We start from the raw sequence: 25,784 nt of genomic DNA, 5'->3' as shown, positions 1-25,784 counted from the left end.
CAAGATAACAGCTGCCTGGTAGATCTAAGAACAGCACTTAATAGTAAAGCAATAATTCCAGCAGCACTCCGATATGTGAATCAATGATTATTTATTCTTGCCATTAGCAGAGCGACGTTTCGGGCTATTCCAGCCCTTTATCAAGCTAAAAATAGTAAAATCCAGGTCCCACTGCGACACATTCAGTTACATTGAGTTGGAGAAATAATCTGCCAGAAAGCAGTTCCATCCTAAAGTGCTGGCTCTTTGTGAAAGCACATGACCAGGCAAAATGACCTGAGATGCACCTACACACCAATATTACAACTTAAAAAAATATACTTGTTGGGTTAGGAATTCAATTTTATATTGTAGAGTGACTTATTTGCAGTGTAATTTAGAAATAAAAACTCCATAAAAACTATGACCGAATCCCTTTAAGTTAATTTCAGACAGTGAATTCCCCACCAGTGGATGTGCAGGTGTGAATGCCTTTCTTTCCTGAGAATGCCGTGATTGAGCCTTTTGGGTTGAAAATCACATCTACTCAGTGCCCCTGCTCAACTGATTTGAATCCGATCAGCCTGTGTGCAGTCACACACAGGCTGAAATCAGCCCAAATACGTAGGCTGACAACAGCCACTGAAAACAGCCTGTGTCCATAGCCTTGCTTAATTAAATTAGAAGGAAAGTCGTCTTGCACTTGGGGTAGCCAAATGTTAGGCACCCCAAGTGATAGTATTCACTTACCTGAAACCCCAGGCCGGTGCTCCTATCAGCAGAAAACTTCTCTGGCCCGGGAGTTATACCAGTGAGCACCACGGAACGATCCTCTTCCGGCTTCTTCTTGCTTCACGCGGCTGTGCATGCGAAGTGAGTAAAAAGAAGAACTTTAACTAAAAAGTCCTCTATTTCATTCTACTGCGCATGTGTCTGCCCCCGGAAACTTGAAGAAAGAAGAAGCCGGAAGAGGATCGCTCCATGGTGCTCACTGGAATAACTCCAGGCCGGTGCAGTTTTCTGCTGATAGGACTACTGGCCCAGGGTTTCAGTTAAGTAAATACATTCATTTGGGGGTGCCTAACATTTGGTACCCCAACGTGATAAATTACTTTCCTTCTCCTTTAACATGACTTTAGTCCAGATCCTTACTCAGTTATCATGACTAGTGATGTGCGAATCTGTTCCATTTCACTTTGCTGAAAAATCTGCAAAATGGGAAAATTTTGTTACACACGCAACTTTTTTGTTGCAGCTAATTTTTTCGCAGGAAATTTTCGCAGCAGTTTTACAAAATAATTTTGCAGGTGGCGAAATGCGGAAATTCGCCCAAATCCATGCCTGGCGAATAAATTCACCCATCACTAATCTTCACTTCAGTCCAGATCCTTACTTACTTATCATGACTTCTAACTGTGAAGTCAGTGGTCAGACACTGGCAAAATATCAACAGGACACGGATATGAAATCTCAGGGCAAAGATTAATTCTGGTATTATTTTTCTTCTCAGTTCAGTAAGAATCCACATGGGGAGAAGTGAATAAACAGGATCTTATAATTGCAATAACTATGCCCCTATACAGTATGTTCAGGACAAAGTTATAATACTGGAAAACTGGAAACCATGAAAAAATATCAAATAACTTCTACCACTTAATATATTGCTTAGTCTAAGGGCAGAGACAGACGCGAAGATTCAAGGAGATTTAGTCGCCTGGCGACTAATTGCCCGGTGACGGAGATTAGTCACCCGAAGAAGAGGCGATTAGTCACTGGGTGACTAAAACACCCCCTGAATCTTTGCGTCTGTCTCTGCCCTAAGGGCACATGATGCAGATCATGAAAGACAGATGCACTCCAATGTGCTCATTCATGTAGCTCTGCATGACAGCAGTCTGTATGCTGCTACATAGATTTTGTCTGAAATTGTATACTTCTGCTTAGTGTAGCTGCACATGGTAGGGTTGCAAACTGGCTGGTATTTGTCCGGCCTAAGTGGTAAAATACAATGTATGGCCTGCACAGGCAGAGCCGGGCCAACCCGGCCAGGTGCCTTAGGCAACCTGGCCGGTCACGGCGCCAGCTTAGTGTGTGCTCAATGGCGCAAATTACGCGCATGCGCGCAACGCAAATTACCAGCGGCAGCCAGGGCGACACAGGACCGGACATGGGGTAGGCAAAAGAGCAGGTACGTGCCTGGCGCCCCCTCAGCTTTGCGCCCTAGGCACGTACCTACTCTGCCTACCCCTAGTTCCGGCCCTGTGCGCCGGTATTACAAATTTATTGGTAATGTAGTTGCCAATAAATTTCTAATGCTCTATAAATCCCTTTAAATATCCTATTACAAAAATATTTCTTTTAACATCCTTTTGCTTTAACTAGAGCTTAGGTTGTACATGAATAAATGAAATTCACAGTTAAAGCTATATAAGCTTCACAGATGCCAGATTCAGTTTAATTTTAAGCTTAAATATATTGTCAGATATACAGTTTCATTATATCAGTTCTCCGCAGTGTAGGTTCTAGGAATGGCTCTCATTTCATAGAATAACCCCTTTTTCCGAAAGGCCCTTCTCAGAGTCCTCAAGTCAAATGTATCAGTCTGATTGGCAGCTCTGATTGTGAATTTCTGGAGCAGGGCAGTGAAGAAGAGGAAGATTTCCATACGCGCCAGCCCTTCTCCCAGACAAACTCTCTTTCCTGTAAAATACAATAATGTGAGTGGGTGTCATGCCCTGGAATTATATTACACCATCCAACAACTCTTTTTGCTTAATCAAACTTGTAATTCTAAGCAATTCCCAGTATGTAATAATTAAACATAGAGAGAGAGAGAGAGAAAGAGAGAGAGAGAGAGAGAGAGAGAGAGAGAGAGAGAGAGAGAGAGATGTGTAATATGCTTTGTATAACCATGCCCTAACTTTTCGGTTCATCATCTACTGTTACCCTTTGGACATCGTTTACTTGTTGGGGTTTTCTTTAGACCTTCAATTTAAATACTATTCTTGTGAAAACAGGACATATAATGATGAGAGTAACTAGACTATACATGCTATATTGTGTGCCCTTCATCTCATACGTTTAGTAATTTAAATGTTTTGGCTTTTTTTTATTATTTTTTGAAAGCATTATGTTATTTAACAACACTATTAGAATCTCTGATAATTATATGAGCTGATTTAATGTTTCATAAGAGTGCTGTATAGAAGCCCATGCAGTTGATCTAATTATTATTAAGGCTAAGCAATTTACGTGGGTACCTCTATTCTGTGATTGCTATTGTACTGATTTGCAAGCAGATAAAAATGGCACAGGCAGAGCCTTTATGAGTTCCTGTATTTTGGCCCAAGCCTAAGGCAGAGCTATTTTTAAAAGTGTGTGGACTTTAGGCCAGGGATTTCGATAGTTGAACATGTGCAGGTGTCACGTATGGTATCCCAAAACCCAATACTAATCCCAAGGTCCTGGTCTCGGCTCACACTTCTGCCTATAACAACAGCCTTTCGCTTCGGGAGGAGCCCTCCGCTTCTTGGATACCACCAGGTCTTAAAGTGAGAGGACCAAGGGGAAAGTTCTGGGCAGGCAAGGGAACCGTAATGTATAGAGAAAAGATGGGGAGCAGAGAGCGTAATTGCATAGTCAGGATAAACTGGCCGGAGTCAAAACCAAACAGTAACATGGTACCAAGTCAGGATGCATTTCCATAGGAAATCCGGTGAAAGAGCTGTGGGGGTGAGGGGTCGGGGCACGCACACACGTTGCCTGACATGACTTCCGCGATATCCGTGTTTGACGTCACGCTCACGCCACACTGAGGTCCCATGCACCGTGTAGGGGGAGTGTTTAGGTCCGATGCCTATGGCAGCATCATACCTAACTACAGTCCTGGCTACTGAACATCCTCCTTAACTATTGTAGAATATACTAGCTACATGGTAAGACTAATCTCACTCTTGGAGTATTTTCTTTATGAGTTCTTCACAGACTGAAAACAAGCTAAATGATTATCAACACAATTCTACCTGCTGAGAATGGCATGAATGCTGGCCGCATATAAAACTCTCCATTCTGGTTAAGGAAGTGTTCTGGATTGAATTCCTCTGGTGTCTCCCACTGTGCCGGGTCCCATAGGGCTGAGCCAATTAATGGAATAACTGTGGTTCCCTGTTTCAAGATTTAACAATCATTTGCATTATAATAATAATAAGTTGCATTCAATTTGTGCACCCTAGGCCCGGGCCTTTGTGAGCTTGCCACAAAACCAGGGCTGAAATTCTGAAAAAAAAAATTTAAACAAGCTATGTAATGTCAGTGTTTGACTGTATTAATAGTTTTATGGAGATTCCCGAGTTGTATAAACAAGGAATCCACAGCAGTACAATACCAAAATTCAAAGAACTACACCCAAAATCACCATATAACAGTTGCAACCCGCCAAAAGTATATTCCCAAAAATAAGTTGACTGCGGAAAGCCATATATTTTTTTAATTTTTACATAAAATTTCTGAAAAGCACTTCATGATAATCAACTATTTAGCTTTATCTCTCTGTACAACATAAAAACAACATGTTGTTTTGGATAAAGTATCTCACCTTAGGGATTTTGAATCCCCTAAATACTGTGTCCTGCGTTGCCATATGTGGAAGCGACAGTGGGACAAGGTCCAAGAACCTTTGGATCTCATGTATAACGGCATTAGTGTATGGCATATGTACTCGATCTGCTATGCCAGGCAGTCGATCTGGTCCAACTACTTTGTCTATCTCCTTCTGAACTCGAGCTGGAAATATAACATTCTCCCATTATCTTAAGCCTTTCATGTATCATCATAATATTCTCATAAAACTATTTTTACCATCAGATTATTAGTAATCTCACCTTGAACACAGGGGTGTGTAATAATGACCAGCAAGCTAAACTGAATGGTATTTGTAGTGGTCTCTGTCCCTCCTACAAAGAAATCAAAAATGGTGTTCACCAGATTCTCTTGGATGAATTCACTTGAGTGCAGGTCCTTTTCCTAGAGAAGAAAATATCTTCTTCACTATGTGTTGGAAATATTAGCAAGGAACCTATTCCAGAAATACTTTTCCTCAAACAGTGAAAATATCTGATAAATGTTCTCATGCTGGTTTACTGTGATGGCTTCATTATCAGAATGATGTGATTTAAGACACCAGTGGCACATTGTTGGGTTGTTGAGATTCAACTCCTTCTGTGCTGCCAATTCTAGGGGGTAGGGGTGCTGGAGCTGTTTGGTAAAACCAAATGTGTTTCTTTACAATAATACAATAGAATGAATATAGTCTCTTATGCAACAATAACCATCCTCCATGAAGAGTTACTCACACATGGAAAATCAGAGTCAGACTGGGGCACTATTGGCCCACCAGAGAACTTGCTATCAAGGGCCCACCAGCCAGAGCCCTAGAACATTTTCTACTTAGTAAGAAAAATGCTGAATTAGGCTGAAATTATCAGTAGTCACTACACTGCTTCATTTTAATCTGGCCATACCTGGTCTCCCCATGTTGGAAATTTTACTGATTACTGCAGCCCAGTAATGCTTTTTGCCCATTAGATGTCAGTTTACTGAAGTCTATGGGAAACATTTAATTAATATACAGTCATATGAAAAAGTTTGGGAACCTCTCTCAGCCTGCGTAATTTTTTACTCCACTCTCAACAAAAAAGATAACAGTGGTATGTCTTTCATTTCTCAGGAACATCTCAGTACTGGGGTGTGTTCCAAACAAAGATTTTTAGTGAATCAGTATTCAGTTGTATGAAATTAAATCAAATATGAAAAAATGGCTGTTAAAAAATGTGGGTACCCTTGTACTTTTTCTAATTTGAAACCATGTAACTGCTCAAAACTGATTACTGGCAACACCAAATTGGTTGAATTAGCTTGTTAAGCCTTTAACTTCATAGGCAGGTGTGTCCAATCATGAGAAAAGGTATTTAAGGTGACCAACTGCAAGTTGTGCAATCAATGAAGAGTGACAGCATGGAATCCTCAAAGCAAATCTCAAAAGATATGAAAACAAAGATTGTTCAGTATCATGGTTTAGGGGAAGGCTACAAAAAGCAATCTCAGAGTTTTAAACTGTCAGTTTCAATTGTAAGTAATGTAATCAGGAAATGGAAGGTCACAGGCACAGTTGTTGTAAAACCCAGGTCTGGCAGGCCAAGAAAAATACAGGAGTGGCATATATGAAGGATTGTGGGAATCGTTACAGACATCCCAAAGATCACCTCCAAAGACCTGCAAGAACATCTTGCGCCGATGGTGTTTCTGTATATCTTTATACAATTCAAAGAACATCTGTATGGCAGGGTGATATGAAAGAAGCCCTTTCTGCACTCATGCCACAAACGGAGTCGCTTGTTGTATGCAAAAGCTCATTTAGACAAGCCACAGTCATTTTGGAACAAAGTGCTTTGGACCGATGACCGCTTTGGTCATAACTAAAAGCGATGGCGGAAGAAGAACACCACTGTGAGGTCCCAGCAGGTCAGGTTCGGGTTGAACCGACGTTCCCTCTAGCCAACGTCCCCACGCCAGCGCCTGTTACTAGCGCGTTTTAGTGCGGGCGCGCGTTCCCATGCGCGTGTTCTTGCGCAGGCGCGCGTCCAGACGCAGGCGCGCGTCCAGACGCAGGCACGTGTTCTGACGCAAATGGGCGCCCTGGGGTTAAAAGGTCACTCAGACCTAGGCTCAATGCGAGGTGATCGTCTCTACTGACACTAAGCGTATTTACTACTGATATTCTTCTGATTACGACTACAGCTTGTTCCTGACTATTCTTCTGATTGTCCCTGGATTCCTGTGTTTGTTATTCCTGATCTCGACTTCGGCTTCCCTGACTACTCTGCTGGATTTTCCTCAATTGGCACCTGCTTCCTGATCGTTCTCTGTGTATGACCCGGCCTGTCCCTGACTTCGTCTCTTCAACTGCAGATAAGTGCTGAGTCCTTATTACGAACTGTTATTTCTGCGGGCTCAGCTGGCACTCCTGCTATTCCTTATCTGGGACCGTCCTGTACCAACTTCCAGGGCGCAGCTCAGTGGGAAGCGTGGGGGAGGCTCCTACCTACAGACTCGCCTTGATACCTGACAACCACATTCCAAAAAAAACACCGGCTATTGTCAAATTGGGTGGAGGTTCCATCATGCTGTGGGGCTGTGTAGCTAGTTCAGGGACTGGGGCCCTTCTTAAAGTCGAGGGTCAGAAGAATTCAAACCAATATCAACAAATTCTTCAGGATAATGTTCAAGCATCAGTCACAAAGTTGAAGATACGCAGGGGTTGGATATAACAAGACAATGACCCTAAACACACTTGGAAATCTACAAAGGCATTTATGCAGAGGGACAAGTACAATATTCTGGAATGGCCGTCACAGTCCCCCAACTTGAATATCATAGAAAATCTATGGGATGATTTGAAGCAGACTGTCCATTCTTGGCAGCCATCAAATTTAACTGAACTGGAGAGATTTTGTTTGGACGAATGGTCGAAAATTCCGCCATCCAGAATCCAGACACTCATCAAAGGCTATAGGAGTCGTCTAGTTACATTTCCAAAATGAGCCTCAACTAAGTATTGATGTAATATCTCTGTTGGGTGCCCAAATGTATGCACCTGTCTAAATTTATTATGATACATATTGCATATTTTCTGTTAATCCAATAAACTTTATGTCACTGCTGAAATACTACTGTTTCCATAAGACATGTTATATATTAGTTGCTACTTTGAAAGCTCAGCCAATGATAAACAAAGACTTAATGGGGGTTCCAAAACTTTTTCATATGACTATCTTTTTCACTGCTGGGAAAAAATTATATAATGTACAAGCAGAACCTGGAAAGGTTGCTTTTTAGCTCCAGAAAGGTCAAAGGGCCCATTCTGAAACTGTGGAAGATTTAAATTTTTCTGGGCTAAATATTTACAACAAAATATACAATATGAACTATACGCCTTAACTTCTAAAATATGCTAGGTAACCCACCTATTTAGTAGCAAAGGTTACAGTTTTCCCCCCAAGGTCCTGAAACAGGGCATCTTACTAGAAAGCAGAGACTTAAAGGAATCTTATCTTTTAACTGGGTGTTACATCAAATACATTGATTTACCTGATCAGCTTTGATGAGGAAGCAGTCAATATAGTCCCGTGGGTATTCAGAATCCAGTGTGTTCCTATGAGAATTAATCTGCTCTCTAATGAAAGATTTTGCAATTTCACTTTCACGGAATACCTTCTGGTGTGGGCCAGGCAGGTGCCTCATTATCTGGTTTAATGCAGCATATGTCTGCAGAAGGGAAGATAGAGAAAGAATGATGTTCTGTTTCTTTTCAAAAGTGCTTTAGAAAAGAGTTGTGGTTTCAATAAGATAAACTACTTAATGTCAGGGAGATTTTAAATTTTTTTTATTTGAAATCTACTTAACAATGTATATCAAATGATAGGGGAGTCTATAAGTAATAGTGAGTCAACGGGACTCGCTCCAGTTCCCATGGCATCAACAATTAAACATATATACAGAGTATAAATCCTATGACTCAATTAAAAATCAAAAATATTTATTCACTATCATATTAAAAAGGTACATACTGACCCCATATAGCCCACCTTATGCGTTTCATACCATCTGGTAATGGAGACACCTTTTATTAAAGGGATACTGTTATGGGAAAAAAGATTTTTTTAAATGAATCAGTTAATAGTGCTGCTCCAGCAGAATTCTGCACTGAAATCCATTTCTCAAAAGAGCAAACAGATTTTTTTATATTCAATTTTGAAATCTGACATGGGGCTAGACATTTTGTCAATTTCCCAGCTGCCCCAGTCATGTGACTTGTGCTCTGATAAACTTCAATCACTCTTTACTGCTGTACTGCAAGTTGGAGTGATATCACCCCCCTCCCTTTCAACCCCCAGCAGCCAAACAAAAGAACAATGGGAAGGTAACCAGATAGCAGCTCCCTAACACAAGATAACAGCTGCCTGGTAGATCTAAGAACAACACTCAATAGTAAAAACCCATGTCCCACTGAGACACATTCAGTTACATTGAGAAGGAAAAACAGCAGCCTGCCAGAAAGCATTTCTCTCCTGAAGTGCAGGCACAAGTCACATGACATGGGGCAGCTGGGTAATTGACAAAATATCTAGCCCCATGTCAGATTTCGGAATTAAATATAAAAAAAATCTGTTTGCTCTTTTGAGAAATGGATTTCAGTGCAGAATTCTGCTGGAGCTGCACTATTAACTGATTAATTTTGAAAAAAATTTTTTTTTTTAAAAAAAAAAAGCAATAGTGTAATGACTGGTTAAGGTAATTCAAGGTAGAAATGATGGCAATGGATTACGGAATGGATTTAGTAACTTTGGAAATTAATATAGACCTCAGTCCACTGTTGTTAAACCCCCAAAACAGAAAAGAGCTATACAGTACCTTTTATAGGGGAATTGGCTGTATATAGTAAAGATGAAAAGAAGAGAATAATGGAAAAAAGCTATGGCTGAGCCAAAGCAAAATAGATATGTAAACGTCTAGAATACAGAATCAATTAAAGCTCCTGAAATAAAATGATAAATACTTTTTTCCAGTAAAACAAAGGGTTAATGGTTCTTTAAAGGAGAAGGAAAGTCGTTTCACACTTGTTAGGCACCCCCAAGTGAATGTATTTACTTACCTGAAACACCGGGCCAGTGCTTCTATAAGCAGAAAACTGCACCGGCCCGGGGTTATTCCAGTGAACACTAAGGAGCGATCCTCTTCCGGCTTCTTCTTTCTTCTCGTGGCTGCGCATTAGTGTGAAAAGCCGCACTTTAACTAAAAAGTCGGCTTTTTCATTCTACTGTGCATGCGTCTGTCCCGGGAACTTTGAAGAAAGAAAAGGTCAGAAGAGAAGCGATATGTGGTGCTCACTGGAATAACCCCGGCCGGTGCAGTTTTCTGCTGATAGGAGCACCGGCACGGGGTTTCAGGTAAGTAAATACATTCACTTGGGGGTGCCTAACACTTGGCACCCCCAAGTGGTAAACGACTTTCCTTCTCCTTTAAAGAGACCGCTGAGACTGTTTGACTTGCTTACTGTATACATCTCCTTTTAACAATTACAATACAAAAAAAAATCTAGTATCTTATTTTCATACTATTTTTCTGACGTGATAAAGTATTCAAAGAACAGGCAAGTATACTGACCACTCCTAATGGGGATCGGAGGAAGAGTAAAATGTCATTGACGATATTGAAAAGTCTCAGCATTGTCTTATTCTTATAGTCCCAGCGTTTTCCAAACACCATAAGGTTAATAATGTTGTTTACTGCTCGGCCAAGTACATTGAGAGGATTAAATGCCTCCCCTGCAAATGAAGACCCATATTCAGTGACAAATAACTCAGATGGTTCACCCTTCAGTAATCCTTTTAGCTTTATTACTTCTTACATTCTAAACACATGGAAAATTATTTATAGTGAGACCTCTGGAGTCTGTAGTGTATACTGCCCTAGTGGCTTCATACATTGCAGTGCATTTAGCAATAAAAACAGTTCCAAGACCATTTTTTCTCCTCCACCAAACTTTAGAGTCAAGTGGCTACAACTTTTACACAGTCAGCACATTGAAATGGACATGAAGTTTTTTTTTAGGCCTGGAAAGCACAATAAAATATGATACACCAGGAGTGCACATACTGTGAGTTCTACTTTAAGTGATGTTGTCCCATTATGATCTTCATCCATAAAAGCATTGTAAGAATTCTATTCCATAGAAAATATTACTTACATATTATATCAATGTATGAGAAAATTGATATTGCTATATTTTACAAACAACTATTTATTTATGTAACCTTAACATACTAAATATCTGAATTGAAATCATGAAACAGTAGTGTAATTTAGTCGAGCTGTTTGTTGACAGTGTCTTTTTGGGCACTCACTGATCTACACTATTGATCGTCTGCTGCCCTGGTCTGTGGAAGAAACTGAACAGGGCACCAGTATGAGTTTGAAAAACATTTATACACTGGGATGTATATAAGGCCAGTCAAAGGGCCATAGTCTCTGGGATGTAGCCCCAAAATCCAAGGGCACAATATTCAAAAATCAAAAAATATCCTATAACTTCATTAACACTCCGAACTCCCATTAATTACTAGATCAAAAATAGATGCAATGACAGAACACGCACCAATCATAACATCTATCCAGCTTCCCAATTCGCAGTGTAAGCAGAATTTCTGGAGACTAAATGACTACTTCATTAGAGATCCAGAAATTAAAAAAGAAATTACATCAACAATACAAAATTACTTTAAAGAAAATGACACAGGGGACATAAGGGTTTATGTCCCCTGTGTCATTTTCTTTAAAGTAATTTTGTATTGTTGATGTAATTTCTTTTTTAATTTGGACATTATGGCTAGCACACAAATGTGTAGTACGGGGAGAACTCATGAAAATCGGCGCCACAAAAAATAGGGATGCACCGAATCCACTATTTTGGATTCTGGCGAAACCCTGAATCCTTCGTGAAAGATTCAGCTGAATACCAAACCGAATCCGAACCCTAATTTGCATTTGTAAATTAGGGGTGAGAAGGGCAAAACATTTTTTACTTCCTTGTTTTGTGACAAAAAAAAAGTTACACAATTTCCCTCCCTGCCCCTAATTTGCATATGCGAATTAGAATTCGGTTCAGCCGTGCAGAAGAAAAAATTAAAAAAATTACATTTGTTACTGGAAAAAATAAAAATATTAGAATCCCAACATAAACGCCACAAACTAGAATCGATACTAACTCAACTCACTCAAGCTTGAAAAGAACTACGAGATACATACATGCTACATATGGAAAGAGCCATAGAAGAAAGAAATGGTTCTTTGAACACGGCAACAAATACAGCAAAATGTTAGCCTCAGCCCTAAAGAAAAATAACCCAAACCACATAGCTTCAATCAGAAATACAAGGGGACAAACAACCTACAATACCGCACATACTATGATAAATTATATAACCTATGACAAACACCCACAGATCACCAAGCAATAGCAGTTAGACGGCAAACAATCTTTGACTACCTCCACACAGCGACCTTAAAAACAATCTCCAATGAAATGAAAGAGACAATGGAAACGCCCATAACAGTAGAAGAATTTAATCAAGCAATCAAACTCACAAAAACAGGAAAGGCCCCTGGCCCCAATGGGTACACAATATCATATTACAAAGAATTTGGTAACCACTTAACCCCACATTATACAAAGGCCGTTAATACCATTCCTCTAGGAGGCACAATCCCAAAGGAAGCATTAAAGGCACACATTACAATTATACATAAAAAAGGGAAAGATCCCAGGAACCCTGAGCATACAGACTAATATCCCTGTTAAATATGGACACCAAATTATACTCCAAAATATTGGCCCTGAGACTACAATCAATTCTCCCCCATGCAATTATTCAAGAACAGGTAGGTTTTACCCCAAATCGTGAAGCAAGAGAAAATACTAATAAACTCTTCTGTATTATACATAGATGCATTAAAGAAAAGGTACCACTAATGCTTTTATCAACAGATGCAGAAAAAAGCATTCGATAGAGTGCAATGGGACAATATAAAGTCCACTCTAGAAACTATAGGCTTAGGCCCACAAATCATACAAAGAATAACGGCCTTATATACGCAATCCCCAACAAAATTAAAATTAAATAGCACCCTATCAGCCCCGGTCCGGTCCAAATCTATTAAAAGAATTGAACAGTTTTGGGAAATTAAGCAACTTTAAAATCAATTTCTCAAAATCTGAAGCCCTAAATATCTCAATTCCCCAACCATATTTTAATTCCATAATGAGCAGCAATTTTCCATTCAAAATAGCACAAACTCACATAACTAAGCATATCTAGGCCTTAACATATCTAGGCCTTAAAATTTCTTCAGACATAGCTAAAACAATCCAACTTAACTACCAGAATCTACTGCAACAGGTCCAACAAGACCTAAAAGAATGGTCAAAAAAAAACCTTCTAATGGCTGGGAAGAATAAATATCTTAAAGATGAATGTGTTACTATGCTTCCTATCTCTCTTTCAGACAATACCACACCCACCCCCAAGAAAATTGATCCACAAACTCAGAGGTATTACCACAACTTTCATATGGGATAACAAGAACCCCAAATTAGTTACCTCAAAATGAACGGCACATAAGCAAAAAGGAGGATTGGGTCTCCCTAACTGGGATCTGTATCTAAAAGCTGCAATGGTAAACCGATGTATCGATTGGGCGTTTCACAAAGTGGACAAACTGTGGATCCAGATAGAACAGGAGTCTGCGGAGTCTCCACTATGGGCAATACAGTGGATACCAAAAAATTAAAGGGAATACAGGGATAAAAGTGACACAAAACTATTATACACACTACAAATCTGGGACAAATTAGTAGCAACTGGCAGAAGGATTTCCAATCCCACAAACTTGACCCCCATTATGGGAAATCTAAGCAATTTTAAGGATTGGAGAATAGAACTACACCATGGGGCTCGCTATTTTCTAACAGGTAACTCTATAAAAAAGTTGGAGGATTTACTTCAGCATAGAACACCAACACTGCTAGACCACCTCCGGAATGCTCAATGTGTATGAATACACATAAGCTGACAACAACTGCAAACCAACCTCCAACACAGATAGAGATACTCTGGGAGTCCAGCAGCCCACCAACCCAAACCACAAAAGCCTCTCTGCTATGTCTACAGACCCAAGCATGTCATTCAAAACTAAATGGGAAAGTGAGTTGAATAATGAATTAATGGAAGAGACATGGAGGAAAATAATATCTCTTTCACACTCCTCTCCATGCTGCAAATTTCAAGAACAGAACTACAAAATCCTTTCCCATTGGTGCAGAACCCCAACTAAGTTAAAAAAATTCTTCCCAGCAATATCAACCGCCTGTTGGAGGTGTAAGACTGAAGGGGGAATATTATCTCACATCTATTGGGGGGGGGGGGGTACAGCATTAAATAGATACTGGCAGACAGTTAGAGATGTCATTAAGAGACTGACTGATATAGGCATTGCAAATGATCCATTTCAATTGCTATTACATGGCACACAGTTACCAATCAAAAAATAAAAGAAATCTCTCATACCTGTCCTATTGGATGCAGCAAAATATAGACTCATAGGGGCAAATTCACTAAGCGCCGAACGCTAGCGTTACTTCGCTAGCGTTTTTCATTTTCGTTACTGCGCAAATTCACTAACGAACGCTGGCGTAGATTCGCTAGTGTTATTTTGCACCCTTACGCCTGGCGAATTATCGCTATGGACATAACTACGCAAATTCACTAACGCGCACAGTGTGCTGAACGCTACCTTTTACGCTAGACTTCCTTCGCCACCTCAGACCAGGCGAAGCGCAATAGAGTAGATAGGGATTGCTTAAAAAAAAGTCAAAATTTTTTCTAAGTCCCAAAAAACGCTGGCGTGTTTTCTACATTATGGGTGATAGGCTGAAAAAGATCGCAAATTTTTTTGGGGCTCCCCTCCTTCCCCCCTACATTTCCTGACTCATGGCAACTTACCTATACAGTGGGCACATGTGTAGGGCAAAATAAAATTTTTATTTGATGTTTTGAAGGTTTTCTAGGCATTTGTAGTGCTGATACGTGTTCCTCCATTGAAATTTGAATTTGGAGCCGTATGCAAATTAACCATCGCTAGCGTAACTTCGCTTCGCTTAGCGAATCAACGCTAGCGCAACTTCGCAACCTTACGCTACCCCTGAGCGCAACTTCGGATTTTAGTGAATTTGCGAAGCGCTGGCGAAACTACGCCTGGCGAAGTGTGGCAAAGTGCGGCGAAGTTACGCCTGGCGCAACTACGAATCTTAGTGAATTTGCCCCATAATTGGAAGCAGAACCAACCTAGAGAAAGCCCTCTAAGTAGGGAAATCAATTTCTCGATGCAGTTCAAAGGGGGGGGGGAAGGGTGCACATCCTTACAGGGAAGAACAAAAATAACAGCAGACGAATCGCAAGAAACCGCACTTCATGCCATAAAGATTCCAGTTGCGCGTGCCCCGAGTCTCCAGGTCACCCATCCGACTCCGCATGTAACGAAACTCAAACGCTGACAACATGGTCAGTCTCACCAATCAGGCCCAGGGTAAAGTTACAGTTAATGTTAACTTTTTTATCTTTTTTTCTCATTTCTATAAGGGTAGTAGCCTATAATATGTCAGTTCTAACACTATCTATACCATGGGTGCCCAAAAGGTAGATTGGGATCTACTTAGCTGGTGATCAGTAGAGCTCAAGACACTGTCCATAAACAGCACGACTAAATCATCCTCCTATTTATTCTGTTAAAGTTACATAAGAAATATTTTTTTCTGAAATATAGCAATATACAATCAATTCTCTCGTCATATTTAAGTATTTTTTTCCATGCAACAGAATGCTAACAATGCTATTATGGATGTAGATCATAATAGGACAACATCACTAAAAGTAGACCTCACATTAGTAAAGTCTGGGCACTCCTGATCTATACCCTCCCTTTACTACATTTATTTTTTTCACAGTAGACCTACTCTTCATAGTACTGACTTATTGATAGCAGATATGGACAAAAAATCTGAGATGCACACAAAAATGCTGTATATATATCGACCAATAGAATATTTGTACACATTGTATAATGAACAGCTACACAGATATGTTATACTTCACATCTTTTTATTTGTTTTATCTCTTTTGCAATTAACAAAAACAAAAAAATTAATAAACATTGGATATGAAAAAAATATCCCATAAACTGAGTATTACCATAAAAACTACTTTTTATTTAAAAATCATTTTAAAAGAATAAACATACAGACTCCATGGTAATCCAGCTCACTAGTTTCATACCCTCTGGTACTTAATCATAGGCCTATGGCACTGGATGAATAGTTCCTGAGTTGTTGTTGGTTTCAGAGACAGTGTTCCAATTCAGGATACACAGATGAGCAGAAGAGCATAGAAATACTTTGTTATTGACTAGAGAACCAAATCCCAGGATTGACATTTGAAATTTGGAAGACTTTGTAAATACTACATGTCACATTGGTTGGCAACATAAAAAGTGCAGGTACATATACAACATTTGGCTCACACACCTATATTTATACACTTGGACCCAAAACGAAATAATTATCTTCAGCCGAGAACATAAGCCAAGCAACAAATATAGCAGAAAGGACTGGAAAGTATATTCTGCTTGTGAAATAAATAGGCAAACATAACATTCACTTTGCAATAACAGGACAAGTGCAGATCTTTTTTCACTTCTTTCTTTCTCACTAAGTTTTCCATTTCTCACCCCATTTCCCTCTACCATTATGCTCTCCATCTTTCCTTTTTTCTGATGCTGTGCCCTCCTCTCCTATCATTTGTTTTCCAGTTCTTTTCGATCCCATTTGTTTCTCTCCATTTCCATTGTTCAATTTACTATTATTAATTACTATGGTTGGATGCTACACATCTGTGAATGCAAATGATCATAATAACCCATTACATGTTTGTCAATTTGCTCATTACCTCCTGTGTCCTGTACAGCCTGTATAAGGTGCCGAACCTCATCTTGCATTCTCTCCTCCATGGACCTCTTCCCTATTCCAATGTTCCTGAATGTGGTTGCTGAAAAACGCCGCAACTGCTGCCAACGTAGACCATTGGTTGAAATGACACCTTTGATTAAAAAAGTAAAAGGATTATTCCTACACCTGCATTTATAAAGCTTACAAGGCTTAAGTATTTAAATTGGCTCTGAAGTAACATTTGCACAATTCTTACTAATGACATGGTGCGCCATGACATTTGTAAACAGCTTGTGATCCAGATAGTGACTGCTGCTAAAAACCCTTTTGCAGAACACAAACAAAAATGGTACTCTAGTCCTTATTGCCATATGATTATGATTATGTGGGAATCACTTAATTTTGTATCAATTTTAATTCATAAATGCTTAATACAAAAATGTAGAGTAACACCATTTTATCAACTTTAAAAACACAGTACAAACTCAAGTGGATTAATAATTTATTATGCCAATTCATTTAATTTTTTTTTTTTGTGTGTTTCAAACCCATAAATCCATATGGAATATTCATTGGGCAGTCCATATGGCCGACAGAGCATCTGCCCATTAATAGATACTATTCTTGGCACTTTGTCCACTTTTTGCTTTTTCAATGTCTGTGACTACCCCCTCAGCCGCATAGGACATGGGGTCCCAATCACAAACCATTACGCCATTGCCTAACTGCATAACTCCTTTTGGTGCCACCTCTCAAGGGTAAAAAATGGATACTTCTCATGCCCTGCAGATCCAGGAAACGAGGTGGGGGGATAAAAGAGGCTGCAGTGAATCAAACAGAGGCATATGGGGCCAATTGTTCTCAGGCGTGGCGGGCCCCCCGCCCTCCCCTAGCCGGGGGGCAGGTGTGAAGGGGTGAGGTAAGAACGGGCAGTCAGATAACATTTTGTTTTTCATACCTGAAAGATAGTTTGGTAAATGGTGGTATTGATAAGGAACAATGTTCAGTACAGTATCAGTCATTTGACCAGGCCCTGGATTTAGTGAAGGCCAAAGGGTTAAATGCTAAAATGGCTAAGCTGGACATAGAGTCTGCTTTCTGGCTCCTCCCTTTAAACACAGAAAGTTTTAAATACACAGGTTGTTTTTTCTAAGGAGATTATTTTGTGGACAGGTGCCTTCCTATGGGTTGTGCAGTGTCATGTGCCTTTTTTGAGTGTTTCAGTTCGTTTATACACTGGTGTTCGGAGAGAAAGTCAGGGCAAAGGACATAGCCCATTACCTGGGTGATTTTTTAGTAGTGGGTTCAAGTGGATCAACAGTCTGCAAAAAATTGCTGAATGAACTAAAGGCACTGCTAGGGGATATGGGGGTACCCATAGCTAAAAAGAATACGGTAGAGCCTTGTACAAAACTAAGTTTTCTAGGTATAGAAATCAACTCCAGGTTGGGGGTTTGCAGATTGCCAGTTGAGAAAGTTGTGAAAACTAGGAATCTGGTTAACGCGGGGGGGGGGGGGGTAACATTGAAGGCGCTTCAAGGAATTTTGGACACAACTTTGCCTGTAAGGTAATTCCCATGGGGAGAGTATTTAACAGAAGGATGGAGGGCTTGTTGGCAAAAGCAATAAAGCCACATCACAAAATATGGTTAATTAAAGAAGTTAGGGAGGATTTACGCATTTGGGATACATTTTTGTAGCAATTCAGTGGAGTGAGGATATGTACCCCCCTTCCCTCCTCCTCCCCCCAACCTAACTGCTCCCCCAGGGAAATGCCCCATACTATATACTTATCCCTCGGCGCAGATTCTGGCATCGGAGTTCCACGCAGCCATCTTCTGGATCTTCGGCAAGCTGAGTGGGAGATCAGAATGTTGCCGCATGCGCAGTTGGAGCAATTTGCCGGTATGCGACAACTGTGCATGTGCCAAAAATTGCTGAAGCACTGGAAGAAGACACGAAGACCTGGAAGATGGCTGCGCGGAACTCTGGAATCTGCGCAGAGGGATAAGTATAAAGTATGGGGCATTTTCCCAGGGGTGGGGCAGTTAGGCTGGAGGGAGGGGGGTCTCTGTGAGTTGGGGGTATGGGTTATTTTTCTTAAAGGGTTGACTTCTCCTTTGTCTATTCATAGACGCAGCAGGTAGTACAGGGTTTGGAGCCTATTTTCAGGGTAGATGGTGTGTAAATGGTGTAAATGACCAACAGAATGGCAGAGCAAGGGGCTGACAAAGAACCTGACTTTCCTGCAGCTGTTTCCTATCATATCATCAGTGGAGATGTGGGGTAAGGAGCTGAAGAATAAGAAAGTCGTTTTTTGGACAGATAACATGAGTGTAGTTCACGTACTCAATAATTTATCGGCATTATCTGGTCCAGTCTTTACTTTGCTTAGACAGCTAGTATTGAGATGTCTAGAAAACAACATCAATTTCTGAGCCACACATATACCGGAAGTAAAAAATATACTTGTTGATGCATTGTCAACATTTGACTTTACACGATTTCCCAGCACACCTGTTGCAGTTGGGGACCCAAGGGCACTGCAGCTTGTAAGGAGTTCAGTGGCCATAAAAATGTGGAAAGTATACCACAGGGCTTGGAATTAATGGGTGTCATTTGAGCAGGAATCAGGGCCAGAAGGAGACAAGGCCGTGGTGCAATTTATTCTGAATAAAAAAAGAAGGGGGTTTGTCAAAAATCGCTACGAGCAGTTGGTTGGCAGATATCTCCTTTTGTGCAGAGTTGTATGGTAGAGCAAATCCATGTAACAGTTTTATATTTTATAGTGAGGTACATAAGACCACAAAAAATGCTGAAAGGGGAGGGGTGTTTTTACCATCTTACATGCCAAATTTTAACAGGCCTGTTATTTTACTACAATTATACATATCACTACTATTTTTCTACAAAATATTTTTCTCTATAAAAAAATTTTTCTACTAAAATTTTTCTATTTTTCACTAATAGACTTTATGCAAAGAAAGTTAATTTTGTGTGACCGATTTTGGCTCATTAGAATTTAATTGGGTTTGATTTGTAACCACCCATCATGTTAATTGACTTGTTATGTGTACATCTTGGATGTGTTAAATTGCTTATTCTTTCACTATATTTTATGCTTGACAAAGGGGACATCCCCGAAACGTTGCACCTTTCTGCCAATAAAGTGTAAGGGTATATCCCTACGTTAATCAGCCTTCGAGTGCAAGTGAAATTTTTGTTTCTCTGTTATTTTACACCCAGGAAAGGTCATCTGGATACTTGGGCACTCATTTATACACTGGGCTAAAAAGAGAGCAGGACAAAGAAATGATGGTGGCCAGCTGAGTTTACGACGGGAGAGAGCGAAGGTATACTGGTTGGGTAAGAGGGGTTAAGATGGCAAGGATTGCTGGCCCTGGTGGAGGAAGCAGCAGCCAAATGACCCAAGCCAGATGTAATAGTAGTACATGCAGGAGGGAATGACCTCACGAGACGCAAGACCCTGGACCTAATATTTGACATAAGAGCAGACGTTTGCATATGGTTAGCCTAATGGCCGGCAGTAAAAGTCCTGTGGTCCCAGATCACCCCCAGGCAGGCATGGAGGGGGGCCACGTTCATGGTAGCCATTGAAAAGGTAAGGAAAAAATGTTGACAAAGCAGTGTCTAAATTTGCTCTTTCCTGTGGTGGATCATTGGTCAGCCACACTGAAATAGAATTTGATTGCCCAGGTTTGTACAGGGATGATGGAGTGCACCTACATTTTTGTGAAAAACAACATGGAGTTTCACAACTACGTTGGCAGATCTTGGAAAGGGTGGAGGTGAGCAGTGGGCAAAATTTAAAACAAAAACTGTTACAACGTGAAAGCTATTGGATTTGGTTGTTACAAACACAAATGCCAAGGGGACTAAATGAAGAGTTCAATTTATCCTGCTACCTATAACTTTGGCAACAATCCACTATGTTTGTTTAGAATGTCCTAATATTGCTACCTAAAACTTTGGCAACAAATCACTATGTTGGTTACAAATGTCTCAATATTGCAGGAGATTGATAACTGACTATGTATCTTTTTACCTTTCAGATAAACTTCTGTGCATGATTATTCTCCAAGGGAAAGGTATTTCCATTATTAGGGAAAGTATAACCTTTTTGTGCCTTGTACCTCTATTTGTTTTTTTCACTTTATTAATTTACTTGTTTTTTTCACTTTATTAATTTACCAGTTTTTGGATTCTTAATGTGAATGGACTTATTGATCTAAATGGACATTTTTTTCAAATGTTTTTTGAGCAAAATTTTTTTTTGCAAGAACAAAATTTTTTTTTGGGTAAAGTTTTTTACGTTTTTTTCCTGTTGGTGGGAGGGCCTTTTAGGCTACTTAAGGGCTGTTTGTATTAGCTTGCCACATCACCTGACGAAGGGGCCTGCCCCCGAAACGTTGTGCTTGTTTGACACAATAAATCCATATGGGTATATCCCCTTTTGCATTCATTTCTGTGTGCCGTTTCCTCAATTGCTTGTTTCCTGTGCACCTATCGTGCCAGAGGATGGGCTATGCTCAGGCTAGCAGGCTGTGATCGTACAATCAGGCTTGCAGGGAAACCTGTTGTATAGGCCACCATGGGGCGCGCAGAGAAGAAAGAAACTAGGGAAAGCATAGCAGGGGATCCTGGCTCCTCCTTGGTGGATACTCTTGAGAAAAATTGGTGTGGTGCCACATTTGTGACTGAGGGGATTGAATTGCAGTTAATAAACCTGTGACCTCTGGTCCCGTCAAATTCTCAAAAACAAATGTGTCAGTCTTTTTTGTTCAAAGAGGTATATCATATGGCAAAGGTAGTTTAAGGGGTAGGCAAAAGGCCATGGAACATTTAGGCATCATTATAGCAAACACCCTCCAAGCAGTCAGGAGGAAAATAGGCAAAGTTATCAAGGGTAAATAATAATAATACAGCCTCAAACCAGTCTGCAAATGCCTGCTTAAGAACAATAGGCAGAATCATCAAAGAGGGGGAGATGACAGTCACACAACCACCAACCAGTCTGATTATGCCTGTATAGACAGAGACAGGAGGGGGAGATGATCAAGGCACAACCAATCTGCATATGCCTGCATAAAGGTGGCCATACACAGGCCGATAAAAGCTGCAGACAGACCGTGTCGGACAATTCGAAGTTAGATTTAGTGAAGGGTCAGGTATTTTTGGGAGATTTGTTGCCCACGGCTACCACAGATTTCCTGTTAGTGACAAATCTGCTGAAAGGTGGCAGTTCCTAGCAAATTTGCGTCTAAAGAATTGGGCACAGGAGTCACATTGGAAATCGCAATATCCATATGCTAAAGACTTTCAATGTAATATAATCTGATTTCAATCTAAGCGCACATACAGCTAAGGTGATTTTAACATTCCAGATGCAAGTACATCAGGTGCATTGTTCGCACAAGGCTTCATCTTCTGGCTCTTAAAGCAAGCCCACACCCCACCACTTTAGCTAGCAAACTATTTTGCTGAGATGAATCGGGACACACTTTTACACTTCTTATTGTCTAAACTGAGCTTACCATATCCATTGGTCAGTCTCTCAGGAACTGGAGAAGATCCACGGGCACCAAATTCTTGAGAATGGTTGATCAAAGCATCTTTCAGTACCTCATACCCACAGAGTACCACCATTGGCGTGGAGCCCAGCCAAACTGTGAACACTGGGCCATACTGTTCAGAAAGCTGGAAAAAGAGACATAAGCAGAGATTTCTTTTTTTCCCCTCAAGAGAGGTTCATACTGGGGGTGTAGGGACATTACCCTTTATTGCCCTGTCCAAAAACTGGCCATCTAAAGACTGATTCTGTAATAAATTGAGCTGTGAGTGGGTTAAAGCTGGATTTCTGGAGTTAGTTGGAAAATAAGGAACAAGAGATAATAGACTCACAAACAACTGTCAATATTCGGCAGGGAAACAAACAAAAAACAGAGAGGGTCAGTGTATTCCAGAATATTGCATTTCATTTGTGCTCACTACAGTGAAATGACAAACATTTAGGAGCTATTTCTCTATACAGTTTACAAGCAAATTATTTTTCTTGCTGATATGCCTAGTGCTGTCATTTGTTGTGCACCTTTATTGAGTTGACCATGCCCCTTTCTACCTTGCTTCTAAGAGCTATGGGAGGAATGTTGAAAATGCAAGATAGCCTTAAAGCAATAGGGTGTATATGGAAGTCTGCAAATGCAAAATGAATAATTTTTTTGCAGTTACAGTGCTTGGAGCCTTTTGGAAAAAATGACTGGGGATAATTGCACAAGATTACATGTGTGATTGATACCCTATAACAATAATTATAATTATGTTTTTTCTATGCCCAAAGTGAACTTACCTCGCGATAAGAGTCGTAGAGCACAGTGGTCCCCTGTAGCACATTTCCCAGCAGTGGAAGTGGAAAAGGTCCTGGGGGCAGTTGAATTCGTTTCTTGTATATCTTCCATGTCAAAAGTAAAAGTAAGAAAATAGAAAGGCAGAGGAACATGGTCAGCAGCTCCATGTTGGGAAGGAGTACTGAGCAGGCACAGAATGGAATCTAGCAGTTTCCTAATACAGGTTGTCATATGAATGCACCTGGGTATGAGAAGCTATAGGCAGTTACTTCCATATAAGCAATTTCAATGTCAATCACAGCAGGGGGTGGGGCATCACAGCCATAAGGGACTGGAAACAGCCAGTTTAGGGCAGAGACAGACGTGGAGATTCAAGGGGGAGGGGGAATTTAGTCACCCGGCGACTAATCACCTCTTCTTAGGGCGACTAATCTCCCTGAAAAGCCTTCCCACCGGCTAGAACCTAAAATGCTGGGGAGCGGATGGCATTCGGAAAGCTTCACTTTCCGAAGTCGCCCGAAGTTGCCTCATGAAGAAACTTCAGGCGACTTCGGAAAACGAAGGTAAAAGGAGCTGAAGTTGGCCCAAAAATACCTGCTTTCACATTTTGGGGCTGACCTCCACTTTTCAGTGCAGATAAGCGGAGTTTCTCTCAGCCTGCAGAAAAAAACAAAGGCTGCAAGCAGTGGAGCTAATGCGCCGTGCGACTAAATCTCCCTGAATCTTACTCTTAGGGGAGTGAAAGATAAGATGATGAGCCTCTGAACTTGGTGTATATTAGGGATGTAGCGAACCGCCGAGTATGTGTTCGCGAACGCCGTTCGCGAACACCGGCAAAAAATGCGAACAGTTCGCGAACTGTTCGCGAACTTCGAACATCCGAAAATCGTTCGATTCGAACGATCGAAGGATTTTAATCGTTCGATTGAAGGATTTTCGTTCGAATCGAACGAAAATCGTTTGATTTTAGCGATCGAATGGTCGAATGGTCGAACGATTTTGACGCGAACGTCGCGCGACGTTCGCGAACTTGCGGCGGACGCGAACAGTCGAAGTTCGCGCAAACTAGTTCGCCGGCGAACAGTTCGCTACATCCCTAGTGTATATTGTATAATCATTATTTTATTTAAGGCTGAGGGTAGACGGAGAATTGGTTCCATTGCTTTCAGCCTTTGCTTTTTTCTGTAGGCTGAGAGGAACTCTGCTTATCTGCACTGAAAAGTGAAGTGGAGGTCAGCCCAAAAATGTGAAAGCAGGTATTTTTGGGCCAACCGCCGCTCCTTGTACCTGCATTCAAGCAGAATCTGTATTTTTCAATGCATATTAACAGAGATGGGGAAGGGACTGGGAGTGAATTCACTCTCAACCTGCAGAAAAAAATGCAGGCAAAAAGCAGCACAGCCAATGCTCCTTGTACCTTCTTCCTAACACTAAAGAATTTATATTACAGTGTAAATCACCTAGTTACACATTAATCCTGATGGAGAACAAATTCCACTCTTTCATCATTATTTGCCAGTTTTTCCTTCTTATAAAAATGCACATTTTAAGCAAGTGAGGGGTTATGGAAGATAGCTCATAGTACAAGTTGATCCAGGGACTAGTTTGCCTCTGAGGCAAATTGGAGAGACTTCAAATGGGGTTTTGCCTTCCTCTGGATCAACTGGCAGTTAGGCAGGTTAAAATAGAGTTCAAAGGTTGAACTTGATGGACGTGTGTCTTTTTTCAACCTAACCTACTATGTAACTATGTAACCTTCTCTATACCCTTCATTACTTTTCCCAAATAAACCACACCACATGGAGAAGGGACTGCATGGTTTCCTTGGTTTGATATGCAATTTAGTTTTCCATATATTAGCTAAACAATACATGGGATTATTTCTATTTTATATAGAATAAAGAACTGCCATAATAACTAATAATATAAGTGGACCTAAAGGTTTTAATCTGCCTTGCTAATCAAGTTAGGTAAGAATAAGGTAAAGAATACAATGAAAGGACCTGGATTCTTTTACATACAATTGTTACACGCAAATACTTTATATGCCGCGTGTGTGCATTTTACAGCCAAAATCATTCGTCCAGTGTTTTTCCACAATCATAGAAAAAGTCAGGTGTGACTTATTTCTTAGTAATAAGAAAAAGTGATCAGATAATGCAGCTCTTTTTGTGTTGGATGGTGCAGTTATACTCTTTACATAAAGTTTCTCCCACTTTCACTTCCCCCACTTGGGGGATAGTTAAGGGTTAAAGGGGACAGTGTCATGCAGGCACCGTGGCCAAAGGTGGAAAAGCTTGATTTACAGGCCATGAAAGGGACGGGGCTTGCTAGGATCATGGGCTGAGTTTGATATAATTGGTCGCAGTAGGACAGATAAGTGGTGACGATTGACATAACTAGTGATGGCGGACAGATCAAAAGTGTGAGCAGGGCCGCCATTAGGGGGGCACAGGGGGTACTGTTGTACTGGGCCCGGGCCAAAAGGGGGGCTATGCTGCACTTTTCAAAATAGTCAGGCCCCCCTTGACATTGCCAAAGCCGTGCCGAAGTCCCGAAGCCACGAAAGGAGCCGAAGCCACAAAAGGAACCGAAGCTTAAATCCCGAAGCCGCCAAAAGACCCGAAGCCACGAAAGGAGCTGATGCTGAAGTCCTAAAGCCACAATTTCAGTTCTTCTGAACATGAATGTGTTTTTAAAATTTTATTAAACCCCTAGCCACCAATGTATTATTTTAATACTCAATAGCCCCCTTCCACCAATGTTTTTTTTAAAAATATTCTCTGGGGCCCCAATGTTTCTTTTCACTTCTAAGGGGGGGCCCTGGT

General features: G+C 40.7%; 1 protein-coding gene across 1 annotated transcript; it reads right to left on the bottom strand.

Moving 5' to 3' along the window:
* Nucleotides 1–1,717: 1,717 nt before the first annotated feature.
* Nucleotides 1,718–23,216, bottom strand: LOC108699286 (cytochrome P450 2C20). Its single transcript, XM_018231281.2, has 9 exons — nucleotides 22,959–23,216; nucleotides 22,147–22,309; nucleotides 16,593–16,742; nucleotides 10,201–10,361; nucleotides 8,125–8,301; nucleotides 4,860–5,001; nucleotides 4,574–4,761; nucleotides 4,002–4,143; nucleotides 1,718–2,679 (listed from the first exon to the last, which is right to left on the bottom strand). The coding sequence occupies exons 1-9, from the start codon at nucleotides 23,121–23,123 to the stop codon at nucleotides 2,480–2,482; spliced, it is 1,488 nt and encodes a 495-aa protein (XP_018086770.1). The 5' UTR covers nucleotides 23,124–23,216; the 3' UTR covers nucleotides 1,718–2,479.
* Nucleotides 23,217–25,784: the final 2,568 nt, after the last annotated feature.

This window comes from Xenopus laevis, chromosome 8L (genome assembly GCF_017654675.1).
Source record: "Xenopus laevis strain J_2021 chromosome 8L, Xenopus_laevis_v10.1, whole genome shotgun sequence".
NCBI classification, from domain to species: Eukaryota; Metazoa; Chordata; class Amphibia; order Anura; family Pipidae; genus Xenopus; species Xenopus laevis.
The sequence above is the reverse complement of the archived record's forward strand: the minus strand, read 5'-3'. Positions and strand labels throughout refer to the sequence as shown.

What these genes read in the sequence shown, in the direction of transcription:
- LOC108699286 (XM_018231281.2), bottom strand. Translation starts at nt 23,123, where the DNA reads ATGGAGCTGCTGACCATGTTCCTCTGCCTTTCTATTTTCTTACTTTTA. An exon ending in GAGACTGACCAATGGATATG is followed by an intron (nt 16,743 to 22,146) that starts GTAAGCTCAGTT and finishes TTTTAATCAAAG; the next exon opens with GTGTCATTTCAACCAATGGT. An exon ending in TCCTCATCAAAGCTGATCAG is followed by an intron (nt 5,002 to 8,124) that starts GTAAATCAATGT and finishes TTTCTTCTCTAG; the next exon opens with GAAAAGGACCTGCACTCAAG.